At 43.8% G+C, this 14,970-nt stretch overlaps 1 protein-coding gene across 3 annotated transcripts in view; it reads left to right on the top strand.

Annotated features, from left to right (window-relative positions):
* SPATA13 (spermatogenesis associated 13) overlaps positions 1-14,970 on the top strand; it is a 39,942-nt gene that overhangs the window by 9,694 nt on the left and 15,278 nt on the right. The window contains exons 1-3 of one of the 3 annotated variants that reach the window (XM_065730119.1): positions 2,355-2,443; positions 4,270-4,632; positions 6,510-6,654. In XM_065730119.1, coding sequence (XP_065586191.1) covers positions 2,375-2,443; positions 4,270-4,632; positions 6,510-6,654 — 577 coding nt within the window. In that variant the 5' untranslated portion in view covers positions 2,355-2,374. Of the gene's footprint in view, positions 1-2,354; positions 2,444-4,269; positions 4,633-6,509; positions 6,655-14,731; positions 14,854-14,970 lie in introns of those variants that run through there. The other 2 variants (XM_065730118.1, XM_065730120.1) reach the window with 2 other exon arrangements.

The following is a 14,970-nucleotide window of genomic DNA, read 5'->3' as shown; positions in this document are numbered from 1 at the left end:
GGCATTCTTAAATTTTGATTTTCTCTCCTGGGGACCTTATGGCAGGACTAGATCAACAAAAGCTCACACAGGATTGTTTGTGCATTGCCAGCATAACAAGGCTCCAGTGTCAGGTGTGCGTTGGGTTGCATTTACAGTTGTTTTTTTCCTGCAGCCAAGCATGTCCGTTGACTATAGGATGTTATTCATGATTGGCATAGTCGTGCCAGCAGAAGGCCCTCCATGCAGTTTCAGGTAGAGGCAAATTTTTGCCATTTCAGTGATAGAACTTGTGTCCTCATAAGCAAGACTGTCCAGAGTGCATGGTTCAGGCCATAGAGTCATTGAACAGAGTCATAGAATTGTTTGAGTTGGAAGGGACCATTAGAGGTCATCTAGCCCAACTCCCTGCCATGAACAGGGACATCTTGTGCTGCTCTGGAGAGTTATCCTCACCTTGTGTAACACTCCCTCTGGAGGCAGTTATGAGTGCCAAGTTTATAAGATACACACTGTAGTCTAAGTAGTAATTGCAGAACCTGGCTCTTACCTGGCTGCAATGGCAAGTTAAGATTTCAGTAGTTAAACATCTGAGCTGATCTTGCGTACATTGATGTTAATGAGTAACAGGGAATGCCAATGGCAACAACGCTCCCCTGAGTGCAGCAGCACTGTACTGCTGCCAGATTGAGGTGAGAGCAGAGCTGAACCCTTGAAGCTTCCAGACCCACAATGGGAAATCAGTCTGGGCCAGGTAGAGCAACAGTCCATCCCAGCTGGGCGTGGGCTCTGTGGTGCCGCCATCTCTTCTACCTGGGTTCCTCACAGCACCTAAAGTAAGGCTGTAGCATTTTGGCCACTGGTGTGTGCTCCTGGTACTGCATAGTTGAGTTGTTTTGTATGCTGTGCTGATTGTAGGCCCCACAGATGCTGTATTGCAGGAGCTCAACTTGATTGCCTGTTCATAAACACTCAGTACTTTTGAAGGTGCCCTGGGCAATTCCCTTGTCCTGTCTCCAGAGGCAGCTTCAGGATGGCCCAGGCCTCCTGTAGGTCCTGCACTGCACCTGCATGATGTATGGGGCATGGAGATATTGTAGGTCCCTCAGGTTGTTTAGTGACGAAATATTGGTGGTGAGTGGATGTCTGGACTGGATGATCTTGTAGGATCTTGGATTCTATGATTCTGTGTTTGAAATGGCATGGGGTGACTGTATTTAGGCAACAGAATCTTGCTCCCGGTTTCTGCAGATTACAGTGAGAGCTTTAACATCTAGCTGACATACAGACAGACATTGCTGACATCAGTGCTTAGGTGTGGGTATCTGGAGCTGGATGCCACTGTAAAAGTTAAGATGGGCATGTTATGTGGGAACAGTAGCCACTACACACGTGCAGTCTGGATTGAAGAAAGTGTTCATTTTAAGTGGTTCTATCTGTGGAAATACTGCTGTCAGAAAAGATTGTTGAAATACAGCTCCTACACTGCTACAGGAGTTTAGCTGTCCAGAATAAATCAGTAGATTTGGTTGTGTTTGCAGACTTACGAATCCTAACTGAGGGTGCAGCCTAAAGGACAAGATGAATGATCTTGATTGCTAACACTGGTAAACCAGTGCTGGCAGGTGTGAATGTCAGAAAACCCAGCACGGACTCAGCTTTCATTAGACCTTCACGGGAATCTTGAAATTCCTTGAAATTTCTGACCAGCAGAATTCTGGAGTCGGTGTGTGACACTTTGATCTTTGCCCTACATGAAGTGGCATGCATATCGAGACCCATGTCTGTAAATGTAAAATATAAACCTGATCTCACTTGTAAGGGATTAATCAAGAGAAGGTCATTTGAGGTCAGTGGTGCTACACCAGTATGAAGCTGGTGGTAGCTGGAGCTTGCTTAAGTGCCTGAAATACTGGAGCCTATGAATTTCACGCCGGGTATTTTATTCCTGGCAGTCAGCATCTCCTGATTGGGCCCCTCCTGCCTGAGTAGGTCACTTACAGCAATGTGAGGTTATCAGTCTGGTTTCTTCTGATTTTTTTGCTAGGAGAGGATTATTATTTTTCTTTTATTACTCTTCTTCAATGCAAGTTATGGGTGTAAGCCTAAAAATACGTGTCCTTCGGGATTGTTTATTGCACAGCAGATTAGTCTCGCTGTCATTTGAATCAACTACTGTAGGTGGAGTGCTGCAGAAGGAGAACAGTCTTCTCTTTGCAAATGTTATTGCTCAAGATAAGGGTTTAAAAAGCAGATTAGGAGATGACATGTGACGTGTCCTTCTCTCAGTCTAAAAGTGCAGGTCATGAGATGAACTTTGTCTGACTGGTTATGCAGGGAGTTTATTTGCACTTGTGGTTCTTATGGACAAGACTTTGAAAAACAGAAATACAAAATGACTCTGATGAACTCCTGTCTCAGTTACTGTGTATGTGGAGACCCTTTACCTGTGTCTGATTCGGAGGTAAGAACCTTATTTAAACTATGCTTTTGCTGCTGTGACCTCAGAGGAGGCTCAGGGCCAGCCTCACCTGCTGTACTGAAGCTGTTGGTGTGGCAGCTGGTGCTCACTTCCCTCTGAATGGCTTCAACTGAGTGAATTGTGAGCTGAAACCTGCAGGGAAGCTCAAGCGTTCTTGATTGATAGCTGTGACGTTGTAGAATTCAGTATTTATGAAAGTGCTCTATTTAGGGGAAATTTCCTATCATAAATGGAGGAATTTAATATAGAACAAAGGATGTGGCTCATTTTTCATCCCTCAATTGCAGTAATCATATAAAACGTTATTTAATAAGGCTGCCTACTAGTTAAAGTGGTTTCATACGGTGAAATTTCTCTTATGCTGTCAAAATCTGCCCACTGTCAGGTGCTAGCAAGGGCTGTGCTGGTTGAAAGTGGCACGTAGTGCAGAAGGTAAGAGGATGAGCTGGCTTATACAGCTTCATTGTAAACCACTGGTTCCATGCTAATGGTTGTTTTGAACATGAAGTAACCTGAAATGCCTTCAACTTGTCTAAAACATGAACAAATGGTAGCCAGAGACAGTTGAAATGCAGTCTGTCTTTTTGGAGTATTTATTAGCTTTGAACATTGTCAGAAATGCACTTGGGCAGTCTCGATAAGGAAGTAGGCTGATTTTTATTACAGAAAGGTCAGAATTCGTTCATAATTCATATAAGAAATTACAGCAGAGTTCACTTGCTCACAATAAACTGGAATTTATTCATTCCAGCACACAGTCAGGCAAACCCAGACCAGAAACATCTGTCTTCTCTGTTTTTTTATGTTTGTTTTTTCCTGTTCTATATAGGTGAGACAGGAAAGGCTCTGAGAATTTGGAAATCTAAGTGAATATAACATTTTATGTGTAATATTTTCTTCTCAAAAGCTTGAGGAGTTTTGATAGAGAAGTTTACAGCAGCTTTATTCCATGTGGACTGAAGTCCTTCAAAACGTTGCCACTGATAATTATTTGAATCAAAGCTGTTTTATTTCCAGACTTACAGTACTAGTACAGATGTGATACCTATGGGCATTAACCTCAGTGGGCCAGCTGGTTGCTAAATATAGATGACATTTATATTTTCTTAGCATCCTTTCTGGAAAGATTTATTTTTCTGTATTAGCACTACAGTGTTGTATCTCTCTTTCTGCTCTACCTGACTGGGGAGATAAGTATTTTCTCCCTTCCAAAATGAATCATCTCACTAAACCAATTTGCACACAGCCACATAATCTGTAGATCTGATGCTAGAAAGAGGGTGTGAAGGGTGGTAGGAGAAATGTGGCTGCCCATTTTGGTTTCAACATACAGTTACTTGGCACCAGCAAACCACACTGAGACTCACTGCTTGTTTCCATCACTGGGTGGGGGTAAAGCAGAAGAAGATGTGTGGGTTTAAATTTTTTTTATAGATGTTGTATTTGTCATTTCTTATGTACATGAAGAAGTTCTACAAGTGCCATAAGATAGGACTGAGTGAATGCAGTATTTACAATAATGTCAAAAGTGCCTTTAGACACTGCAGAGGTCATAGGTGAGTTATTAATGGTATTAGTGATGTTATTTGTCCAAGAGGTGCTGCCGAGGTAGTGTTAACCATACACAGCACAAGCAGCTTGTGATCTTTCCTATGCAAAGCTACTGTCTTCCTGAATTATCAGCTGTATTTATTGTATTTATAGCAACACTTTCTTTTTAGCGATGTTAAGTTGATCTGCCATGTGATAAACTCACAATAAGTATCAGAAAATTCTGTAGCTTATTTGACTTGTTCACATTTAAAAAGGTTGTTTCTGATGACCACTGGAAGAAGTCCCCATCCCAGGATGAAGAAAAGACAGACACGCAAAGGGTCACGCCCAGGAGATGGGGCTCTGGAAAAAGGTCTCGGCCCAGACCTCTCTCTGACTATGGCCAAATGTCAATCAGAAGTGTCTCTATACCCGAAGATGCAGTTGCTGTGGAGTCACAGAAGACAGACTGCACGGATGGAGAAAATCAGCCAGGACTGGCTTCTGTTGGGTCTGTGATCCAAAGCAATACAGTAGGCTGCTCCAGAGGGCGAAAAAGAAGACCCATCTCTGTAATAGGTGGGGTCAATTTCTATGGAAGCGGTCCGGCAGAAGAAATTGAAGGTCTGCTGACACAAGTAAGATAGAGATGTGCTCTCTGCAAACTGCATAAGACCCTTTCACTTCCTTGTCTTTATCTTCAGCCTAGAAAATAGAATGGATGCTTCCTTTTCTTCCTTCCCTTTTGTCAAGCTGACAGCATATCCTCATATTTCTGCTTTCCTTGTCACTAACTACTTTGTCTTGTTAAAAAGCGAAACAGCATGGAATAAAACTGATACTGTCTTTGGGATAATCTTTCTTCTATTGTAAATTAACCTCGTTTCTTTCTTGCAGTGATTGTTACTTCACATATTGGTGTGTGAAATCTCATTAGTGAGTAATACAGCTCTGTATTTAGTTACCTGACAGGGTATAGGCTCTGAGGAGCAGAGGTGTACAAACAAATGATAACAACATATTGTTTGTCAGTCATTTCAAAATCTCCAAAAACAGGTCTGTTCAATCCTGGGGTGACTGCTGTGGTGTTCGAAATCTTGGTATTGGCATATTTAAGGTACTTAAAACTTCTCAATTGAGCTGATGGAATGGAGGAAGCCCATAAGGAAGCAGCAAGTGGTTCAGTTAGCTCTTGATCAATACCTATATACTTATTTGTCTTCTCTGTTCAGAGAAGTTTATATTAGAGACTGAGTAATAACAAACATCTGAAATATAAAAAATAGCTCCTTTTTTTTCCTGGAGGTAGTCTGGAAGTGGTATGATGTGTAGAGAACTTGCTGTTCCGTTTGTAGTGATGACCCTGTTTTGTAGGTGTTTAAAGAGCTTCAGTCTTTGGTAAGGTAGAACAAGTTGCCTAGAGCCTGGTCTACACACAAATACATGCATTTCAAGGGGTACTGAGTATTGCCAACATACTGCCTTTAAAACAACCCAAATAATTATTGCTTACCATGAAATTCATTTGACATTCCACCCCCTTCCATTTACTACTGAAATCAAATTGGTGTTTCTACAAACCTTTTTCACACCAGTTTATTAACAAAGGACTGTCCATCAGGGCAGCTATTGGAGTTGACTCTTTCTTTGCTTGGATGCTTCTGCAAGAGCTGGATTTCAGTGAGTGCACTGCTGGGACCACATATGGTGGCCAAGACCAAAACTATGAAGCATTCCCAACAGGGATGCATTTTTAAGCCAGATTATGTCCTTCACAGGTCTGCTACTGAGTAACTGCACTAGGGAGGGAAAGAATCTGGATTAATGCCTTACAAATATATATTAATTGCCCATAAATAAGTAAAAGGTGAAATTTTGATGTTCAACGTGGAGAGCTTATGCCAGGTCATTCAACCTGATGTGAAATTGTCCAGGGATGATGTAAAGGTAGAATCAGTTTGCAAATAGGTGGGTTTTCTAATCATAATGAAGCAAATGAATTATTTGACTAAGGAAAACGTCTTTACATAAAAGTAAACTAAATATTATTTCTTTCAACTGTAACTCCTGGGATCTTCAGAGCCAGGGAGTCTTACAAAACAAATCTATTTTACTTCTATGAAGAAAAAAAGCAGCCTAGGAAATGAACACAACTGCCACCTGTAGCACTGTCGGTCACTCTTAACAGTATTCAGATGGGTATTTACAAAGTTAGCCTGAAATCAGTTAGATTCCAGAGCATGTAGTATGGAGTATTACAAGATGAAAGTTACATTTTGTGCCTGATTGTAAGAGAAGTCTACGGAGTTTTTAATGTAACAGGGAACTGTAACATTACATAGTGTGATGATGGTGAGTAGTACGTAAGAAACCTCAGGTTGCATGAAGTAGGGCTGTTTGCTACCTCTGTAACTTGGTGGACTACCAGCAGGAACTGTCCTTCAGGCTGAGTTGTACTCAGTGGGCCGATGAGTAAGTTGGTTACTAATGCTGATGCTTCATGCTTTCCCTGCAGCCCACCACACGGCCGCCTGTCCCTGCACACCAGGTGCCCCCCTACAAAGCTGTTTCTGCCAGGTTCCGGCCCCTCACCTTTTCACAGAGCACCCCCATTGGCCTGGACCGCGTCGGGCGACGGCGGCAGATGAGAACATCTAATGGTAAGAAGTGCAAGTCCTTTTAACTCTGGATCTCAGCTTCTTGCCCTACTTTGGCCAGGACATAGCTCAGTGTGAAATAGGAAACAGTGCAGACAATCTCGGTGACAAAGCCGTGCACAGTTAGGTCGCTTAGTTTTATAACTTTCTTGTCAGTAGCTTGTCCTGTGCTGCTTGGTGCTTGTGCAAACCTTGTTCTTCACACCTCCTCTTTGCTATAGTGTACTCTTTTGTGCCACTTACGCCCCTCTATTTTCCACTGTCTGCGTTCACATACTTGCCCACAGTTAAGATTGAAATATGAAGGAAATAAGGTATAACGTGCTTGAGTTCACACTCAAACCATAGCCACACCACATGTATTTCAAATTTTCTTTGTCATGCATTCAGCTTCACTTCCTGGGTAGAAAAGCCTTAAATAATTGAAGAGCTTGTTTCTGAGAAGTGTTTGCAGCTGCAGCTGCTTACTCAGGATGAAGGTAGCTCAGCCAGATTTCTGGTTGATGGTGGGTAGATTCTTGGAAAAGATTGCCCTTTTGGAAGCAGTACTCTTTATCAGCCTCTGATACATCCTGTGTGTTTTTTTCTGTAATTCTTTGTTATTAGTCTGCAATGTTATGTGCAGGTAATATAAAGTCAAACTTTGTGGAATATTTCTTGGCAGGTGAGAAGGGCTTTGGTTTGTACCAATTGTGTTCTTTCACGGTGAGCATAATTGGAATGTGTTTTATTGATGAGGGTTGCAAATAAGCAAAATGTTCACTTTAGTGACTTCACTGTCACAAAGCTCTGCCGGGAACCTTAGCTCTGCCTCTGTGTGCACAGAATCTGTAAAGATACCTGGATCGGGGCCTGCTATAACTGCAGCAAGTTCAGCAAGACCAAGTACTGGGTTCCACACTTCAGCCACAACAACCCCAGGCAATGCTACAAGCTTGGGGTAGCGTGGCTGGAAGACTGTGGAGGAAATGGAGTTGGTGAGTCCTCAGCTGAAAGTGAGCCAGCAGTGTGCCCAGGTGGCCAAGAAGGCCAATGGCATCTTTGCCTGTATTGGGAATAGTACAGCCAGCAGGAGCAGGGAGGGAGGTGATTGTCCCTCTGTACTCATCTCTCATGAGGCTGCACTTCAAGTACTGTGCTCAGTTTTGGGCCCCTCGCTACAAGAGAGACAGCAAGGCCTTGAAGTGTCTCCAGAGAAGGGCAACTAAGCTGATGAGAGGTCTGGAGCACAAATCTATGAGGAGCAACTGAGGGAACTGGGATTGTTTAGTCTGAAAAAGGGAAGGCTCAAGGCAGACCTTATCACTCTCTATAAGTACTTGAAAGGAGGGTGTGGCAAGGTGAGGGTCAGCCTATTTTCCAGCATAACTAGCAATAGGATGGGAAGGAACGGCCTCAAGTTGCACCAGCGGAGGGTCAGGTTGGATATTAGTTAAAATTTCTTCTCTGAAAGAGTGGTCCTGCTGGACCGGGCTGCCCAGGGAGGTGGATGCATCATTGCCCTTGGAGGTGCTCAAGAAACTTTTGGACATTGTACTGAGGGACATGGTTTAGTGGGGAAACATTGGTGGTAGATGGACAGTTGGACTAGGTGATCTTAGAGATCTTTTCTATGATTCTGTGATTCTAAGCAGGAAATAAAAAGTATTTTCAATGTTTCTATATTGAAATTACATTTAAGAGTCAGTACTTGGTTTATATGATTCTAAGCTAAATTTTTGTTGAATGACAAGCAAATTCTGCTCAAAAGCACGTCAGCTACAAATCAATTTATAAAAGAACATTTTAAACTGCATTTTCCTGCCTAAACATTAGGCAGTTTTCTGCAGAAGATGCTCTCCAAGAAAAAGAGTTTAGACTTGCTTCATACGGGAATGAGATGCATTATATATACAATATTAGTGTTTTTATTATAGGAAGTCATTGGGAACTTTTTAAAAACCCGTGTCTGGTGTGTGTCATTGCTGCAGGTATCTTAGCACACTTAATGATTCAGCCTGGACATAGAATTGAATTTCATCTACTTTTGCAATCCTTGCTGCAACCACATGGCATCTTGGTCTGTGATTCCAAAAGGACTGCCCACAAATAAACAGTTTTTCCAAGAGATCGTTTAGAAGGAAAGAAATTAAGTATTACAGAGAATAAAAAAATATTTTATTTTATTTTTTGTTATCTATTCCATTTTGTATTTGTTAATCACATGAAATGACACTAGTTACCCTTGACAACTGCCTGAGTGCAGTATATTCCTGGGTATTTAGCTTTAGAATAGCTGTTCTCCTTAATATAAGCATCAGGATGATGAGTGCTCAAAGCAAGATTTCTGCTAGTTTTCAAGACAGTGGAGCAATATTGATTGTACTAGATGGGACTTTTATGAATTGTTATAATAAACATAGAAATTGAAGAGGAAAAACTTCTTTAATCAAAGCCCTGAAGGCAAGTGGGAAAGCAAGTGGCTTTGCAATTCAAGGGCTGTTGCAGAGATCTTCTAAGTAGCTCCAGCAGAAAATAATGAAGTGAGTAGTGTCACACATTCTGGTCTCTTTCCTTTTTCTCTTAAATTCACAAGGCATTTCCTTGTCTTTGAACCTGTGGGAGTTTTTTGTTTGCTCATGTGCAGTGAAATTTGATAACACAAAAGGCCTTTATTATAGACAGAAATTCTAGACCCAAGCCGTGAAAACCAGCGGTATCTTATTTTAGTGACTTGTTAAAGCCTAATATATTGTATGGCTACTTTTATAACAGTGGGAGATAGAATTGGAGATTTAAGTTTGTAGAAAATCAGACAGTAAATCTTCATACTGTAGGAGACAGAAACAACCAAGACGTAAGGGAAACTTCCCTCGTGACTCTTACTGCATACTCTTACAATTTTAAATTAATAGGAAAGATGTTACCTAATTATCACATTAGAGGAAAATATTATAAATATCTCAGAAATTACTTCTTTTTCACATCCTATGGGCTTGAGTTTGGCTAAATTCATTTGCGAAGCCCTTTAGATAGCCTCAGCTCTGTGTAGGTGAAGTGGGATGAACTCAAGTTTAAGTCACCTCAATTTGCCCAAATGTGGCTGTCTGCATAAGAGTAACACTTACAAACACTTGTCACAGGCAGTGGTGATCTGGGATTTGATTCAGTTGCCCACCCTAGGTGTCCAGTGCTGTGTGGGATACCTGAGTATATGCACGAGACTGGCAGTTGTGACCAAGGACCTATGGGCAACCTATTTATTTCGTGAGTGGGAGCTGGAGGCCGGTAGGATATGCGGAATACTGGAAATGGTGCAAAGTACCTATGCTTAAACAATGGATCAGAGCCCTTAGTTGTTTCCCTTAGTGAATAAGGAATATCCTTAGAATAGACTGAATTCCTCTCAGCTTATTCAACTGTGACCAATTTGTGTTGGTTGTAACGGGAGTTTAGATGCTCAGTTCAAATGTGGATGTTGCCATTTAGATTAATACATCCTGTTATTTGCCCACAATACCATTCAACTACCATCAAGGTTTTCACAGTTCACCAGGGCTGGGCTTGAGAATATGTGCAGCCTGTGCAGAGCGCAGACTGGGAGGGAAGCTTTTCAGGTTCTCTGTCCCTGTCACCAATCAGATAAAATAAAAGCCACCCCAAGTAAGTTACTGGCCATGGAAATGAATAAGCAGATGTTATTAATCACACCTCGAGAGAAAACAGTTTGCAGCTTGCTGCCATATCCTTGCTATGTTGTTCTGCTCCCCAGAAGAGCAAAGAAGTAAGTATGTGAGAAAGCAGGTGTGCAACCCAGTCTAGGGAGCCTGCTTTGTCAGAGGGGTTGGACTCGATGATTTCTAAAGGTCCCTTCCAACCCCTACAATTCTGTGCTTCTGTAAGTCTGTGAAATGCATATTGCCGGGTTGTTGCACTGGTGGTGTGTTCATGACTGTCAGCAAGTGGGTAGAACGTGTCTGACATTGCAAGCAGCTCCTTGGTGTGTGCTGCATTCTGAAAAGCTCAGAGAGGCAGAAAGTCATAAACAGGAGGTTAAGGAGCATCATGAAATCCCCTGCCCTGCTGTGGGGCAGGTGGGTGTCCTGGCAATGGCAGTGGATAGGAAGCAGAGCTGAAGCTGTCAGGTGAAAACTAGGAGACAAGGAGCCCAATGGTAAAATTGTCTGAAATTCTGCCATATCATGCTCTGTGTCAGACAGAGAGGTCTTTGTAACTTCAGGCACCTTCAAGTAGAAAAATGGTGTAAAAAAGCAGACTTAGATTATTTATGAGCTGAGGAACACTTGAAATGTAAAGATCCTTTGTTTTCTGAAGCAAAAGAAAAGCAGGCCGCTGACATGTAAATCAAGAGATTACAGAGTAGTTTCCAAACAAAGAATTAGGGGAAAGCTGGCCAGATGAACCAATACACCTTATGGGACAACACATCCTTTACAAGCAATTTAAGTGATCCTTAAGTGAAGGATGGAGCAGAAGATGGCAAAACTGTAGTGCGAAGTAGGAACTGTCAGACAAATGTTGCTTAAAAAGAATTTAGAAAAATAGGAAACCATGCCACTCGTAGTGAAAATTTAAAGGTGAGATGGAGAAACAGACATGTTTTTAAAGAAGCTACATGGCATATGTGTATATCATAAACGTGGTTGAAGGAAGGTAGCTAGCAGAGCATAACCAGCGTATCCATTGTGCAAACATGTAGGGATAGCAGTTGTACCAGTGAAAGAGTGGCTCTAACGTATTAAAGAAAAACTAATTCACTGCACCAGTAAGTGTCACAGGATCCATGGATTAGTATTGCCAAGCCAAAATAGGAAAAGCATCATAACAAGGTTAAATTATGGACCACCTGAGATCACACAGATGATGATAATAAATGTGATGAACTAAGGAAACAGAGAAGTGGCAGTGGCAGCAAGCACAGTCATAAAAGGAGACTTATCAGAGCACCACGGAATCGTAGAATGGCTGGGGTTGGAAGGGACCTCAGAGAGCATCTGGCTCCAACCCCCTGCCATGGGCAGAGTTGCTAACCACTAGGTCAGACTGCCCAGGAGCCCATGAGGCCTGGCCTTGAATGCCTCCAGGAATGGGGCCCAGCTTCTCTGGCAGCCTGTGCCTGTGCCTCACCACCACTTAAACTGCTGCTGTGTGTTTTAAGCATTACAACAGGGAATAGTGCTACATTTTTAGGTGTACTGTAAATAACTTCTTGGTGCAGCTAAGCAGGAAGCCTACAGGAAGGGAAACAATTCTGGAGTCAACTCCTCAGGTGTGTGGAGGATTACACATAAAAGAACTGCTCTTTGAGGGAGCGGTACTGTCATCTCACGCTATGCATGTCTGCAGCTGAGCTGGTTGATCCAGACTGGAGGAAACAGAGAATTTGGGGTGCGGTTTATGGGACAAATTTAGACAATGGCAGCAATGGGATACCCATTGGTAAAAAAGCACCGAGCGTGACCCAATGAGCAGTAGACCTGTGAATCTGACATAATAATACAGAGAATATAAAAAATGTGGTATGTACTACTTTGGAACTGTAATAGAGAGTAACAACAGAATGGTGGGTCCTTATGAAGAAGAGTCGATGTGCGTTTTGTAGAGGGATGGGAGAGAAGGTCTTCCTATGCATTTCAGAGTGGTGAAGAACTGAGAGAGGAGGAAAGTGATTGGTTTTCTTAAGGGGAGAGACCACGAGTGGAGATGTAAAGGATTGCACCAGTGTTCTGATGTTTGCTGTCCACACAGATAAGAGACTGCGTTATTCATGGCAGTGAAAACAAGCTGCTCGAACACAGTTGCAGAAGGATTTCATGGCAGGGGGACACTGTGTTCACTTTCAGCAGGTGGAATTTGATGTTGTTAAAAGCAAGGTAGTGCACGTGGAGGAAAACAAGCCTCTGAGGAGTGGACTTTGAACTAGATGCCTTTCTGCAGGCAATTGCCTTGTGATTCTATAGATAAATAAAATGTCAGTTCAGTGCATAGTAACCGTCAAAACAGTAAATAGGAGGGCGGGAATTTGTAGGAAGGGAATGGAGAACAAAACAGAAAGCCTGATTGTGCCATTGGAGTGGCATGTGGGGGCCATCTGCCCGCTCCTCTCCACCTCAAAAGGCATTTCTTACAAGGGACAATGGAGAGAAAGGCAAAAAGGATAGAAAAACATTTACTGTCTCGATGTGAAGAGTGATTAACTAGGCTAGGACTCTTCAGTTTGGAACAGGGGAATAAATGTCTGTACACTGATTGGCACAGGAAAAATGAACAGATAATTGTTATTTTTTCTAATGATGTAGGAACTAAATGACAGTTTCAGGTAGTTAAGTTCAAAACGAAAGGTAGTAAAATTAAGCTATGAAATTAATTGCTGCATGTGATATGTCAGATCCCAAAAGCTTACAGAAATTCAGAAAGTGATTTGAAAAAACTGGCTCATTAAACACTGAGATACTGCCTCTGCTCCAGAAGGAATCTGATCTGCAGATAGCTGGGATGTAGGGAAGTACATTAGAAAGCACCATTACATGCCTCATCTGGTTTTATGTTCTTCCCTAGGCATCTGCTGCCTGCCACTCTCAGGGGGAAGCAGGCTGGGGACACTTTTGTTCTGCCCTAGGGTGGATGGGTCCTGTGGCATTTTCTTATATAAAGCCTCAATGGAATATTGAGAAAAGCGTGAAGTAGGATTTATTACATGTGATGTTGGGAATTGTTACGTGTTCTGTACTTCCTACAGTCTGTTCCAATTGTTGAAGGCAATCAAAAAGTGGCGTTCAAACTTCCTGTGCTTAGGTAGCATCAAACCACTGAGCTGGGAGCAAACACGGGGGCACCTACAACAAGATTTTCCCGAGGTGGCCAATCAGCTTCTGCTGTTGTGGCGTATGTGCTCTAATGCAGCGTTTTCAGTGTTGGTAAGCAGTGTGTGCGGACACACTAACTGCTCTGCCACTGCAAGGACAGCCCTCACCTATCCCCAGCTGATCTGTGAGGGTATGAACCCAGCAGCAGCTCACCCCACAGGAGTGCTGTGGTGGCAGCTCAGCTCAGGGCTGCACAGCTGGGATCTGAGGCCTTGCAGGGGAGGAGGGCAGGATCCTCCCAGAGCCAGCCCACGGGGGTGCTGATGAGTCACCGGGAAAACACGCACTTCTGTGCCGCTCTGCAAGAGTCACATCGGATGACTGGTTTCCAGACATGATTTCTAATCTCCCCTCTGTGAGAACGGTGTAGCGTCTGAACTGGTTTCCCTTTGGCAGTTCAGCAAGAGGGGGTGTTGACATGGCAGAGGGCTTGTGTTCTGGCTGCTGTAAAGTGAGCAGCCTTCACCAGCACGGTGGTACACCTGAATATTTCCCTATCTGGTTTCTGTCTTTTCAGTCATTTTTACTGACTGTGAGAAGAACATAGGTGTAATCTGCATCCCGCACTACAGAGTAGCTTACTGCAATCCACCAGGTCTCCTCACAGCACGGGGTAGCAGGGAAAGTTGGCAGTTGAGAAGGGAGCTCCTCTCTGCCTCCAGTGAGATGGGGCAGTCTGGATTTCTGAGCACCTTTGCTGGGTGAGCAGTCCCGGGGTAGTGCCCAGGTGGTTTGCAGGTGGATGGAGTTCTGTGAGGACAGTGGGACATTATGGCCAGCGACTGCTGCTGGGGGCCCTGTTTTTGCTCCCTGTTTGCCATTTGCACAAGAAAATGCCTCCATCGTCCCTCTGCTCCCTGTCTGCTGCAGCCTTAACCTTTTGGCTGCTCGTGCCATGCATAATGACGCAGCACATCGCTGTGAAGCAGTTCTAACAGCCGCGTTAAAACCAAACCAAACCAAAACCAAAAAAACAAAGCCTTCATTGCGTATTTCTGCAGGAACTGTAGCTGGTGTAGTGTAACAGCGATGGGCTGATACTCGCTGCTGGAACCGAAGGAACTCCCTGCTGCATGCAGCGCTGCCCTTGCAGTCGCAGGGATCGGAAGGCACATGCCCTCCCCGCCGCTGCGGGGCCGCCTCTCCCTGCTGCTCTGGCACTTCCTCCCCCTGCAGCCCAGCCCGGCCTGCAGCGCAGCCTGCAGTGGGGCGAGGAGGGCACGGGGCCGAGCTGGGCCCTTCTGAGCTGCCCTGGCCAGGTACCCTGCCGGCAGCATGGTAGCCCGCGGGGGAATGGCACGATTTTGGAGCCTGGAGAGCCTTCATATGGGCACAAGTGAGTAGGCACTCTTCTTTTTTTATGGTGTTGGGTGGGGCGGTTGTGACAGGTGGGGGGGCTTGGCTGTGTTCACGTCCGTGTCACTCACGGGAGCCAATGGTGGCACCGGCGATC

The sequence above is a fragment of the Cyrtonyx montezumae genome, unplaced genomic scaffold (genome assembly GCF_038088225.1).
Source record: "Cyrtonyx montezumae isolate F1298 unplaced genomic scaffold, pur_monq_1.0 scaffold_12, whole genome shotgun sequence".
Lineage (NCBI taxonomy): Eukaryota > Metazoa > Chordata > Aves > Galliformes > Odontophoridae > Cyrtonyx > Cyrtonyx montezumae.
Note: the sequence above shows the minus strand (reverse complement) of the source record. Positions and strands in the feature narration are given on the sequence as shown.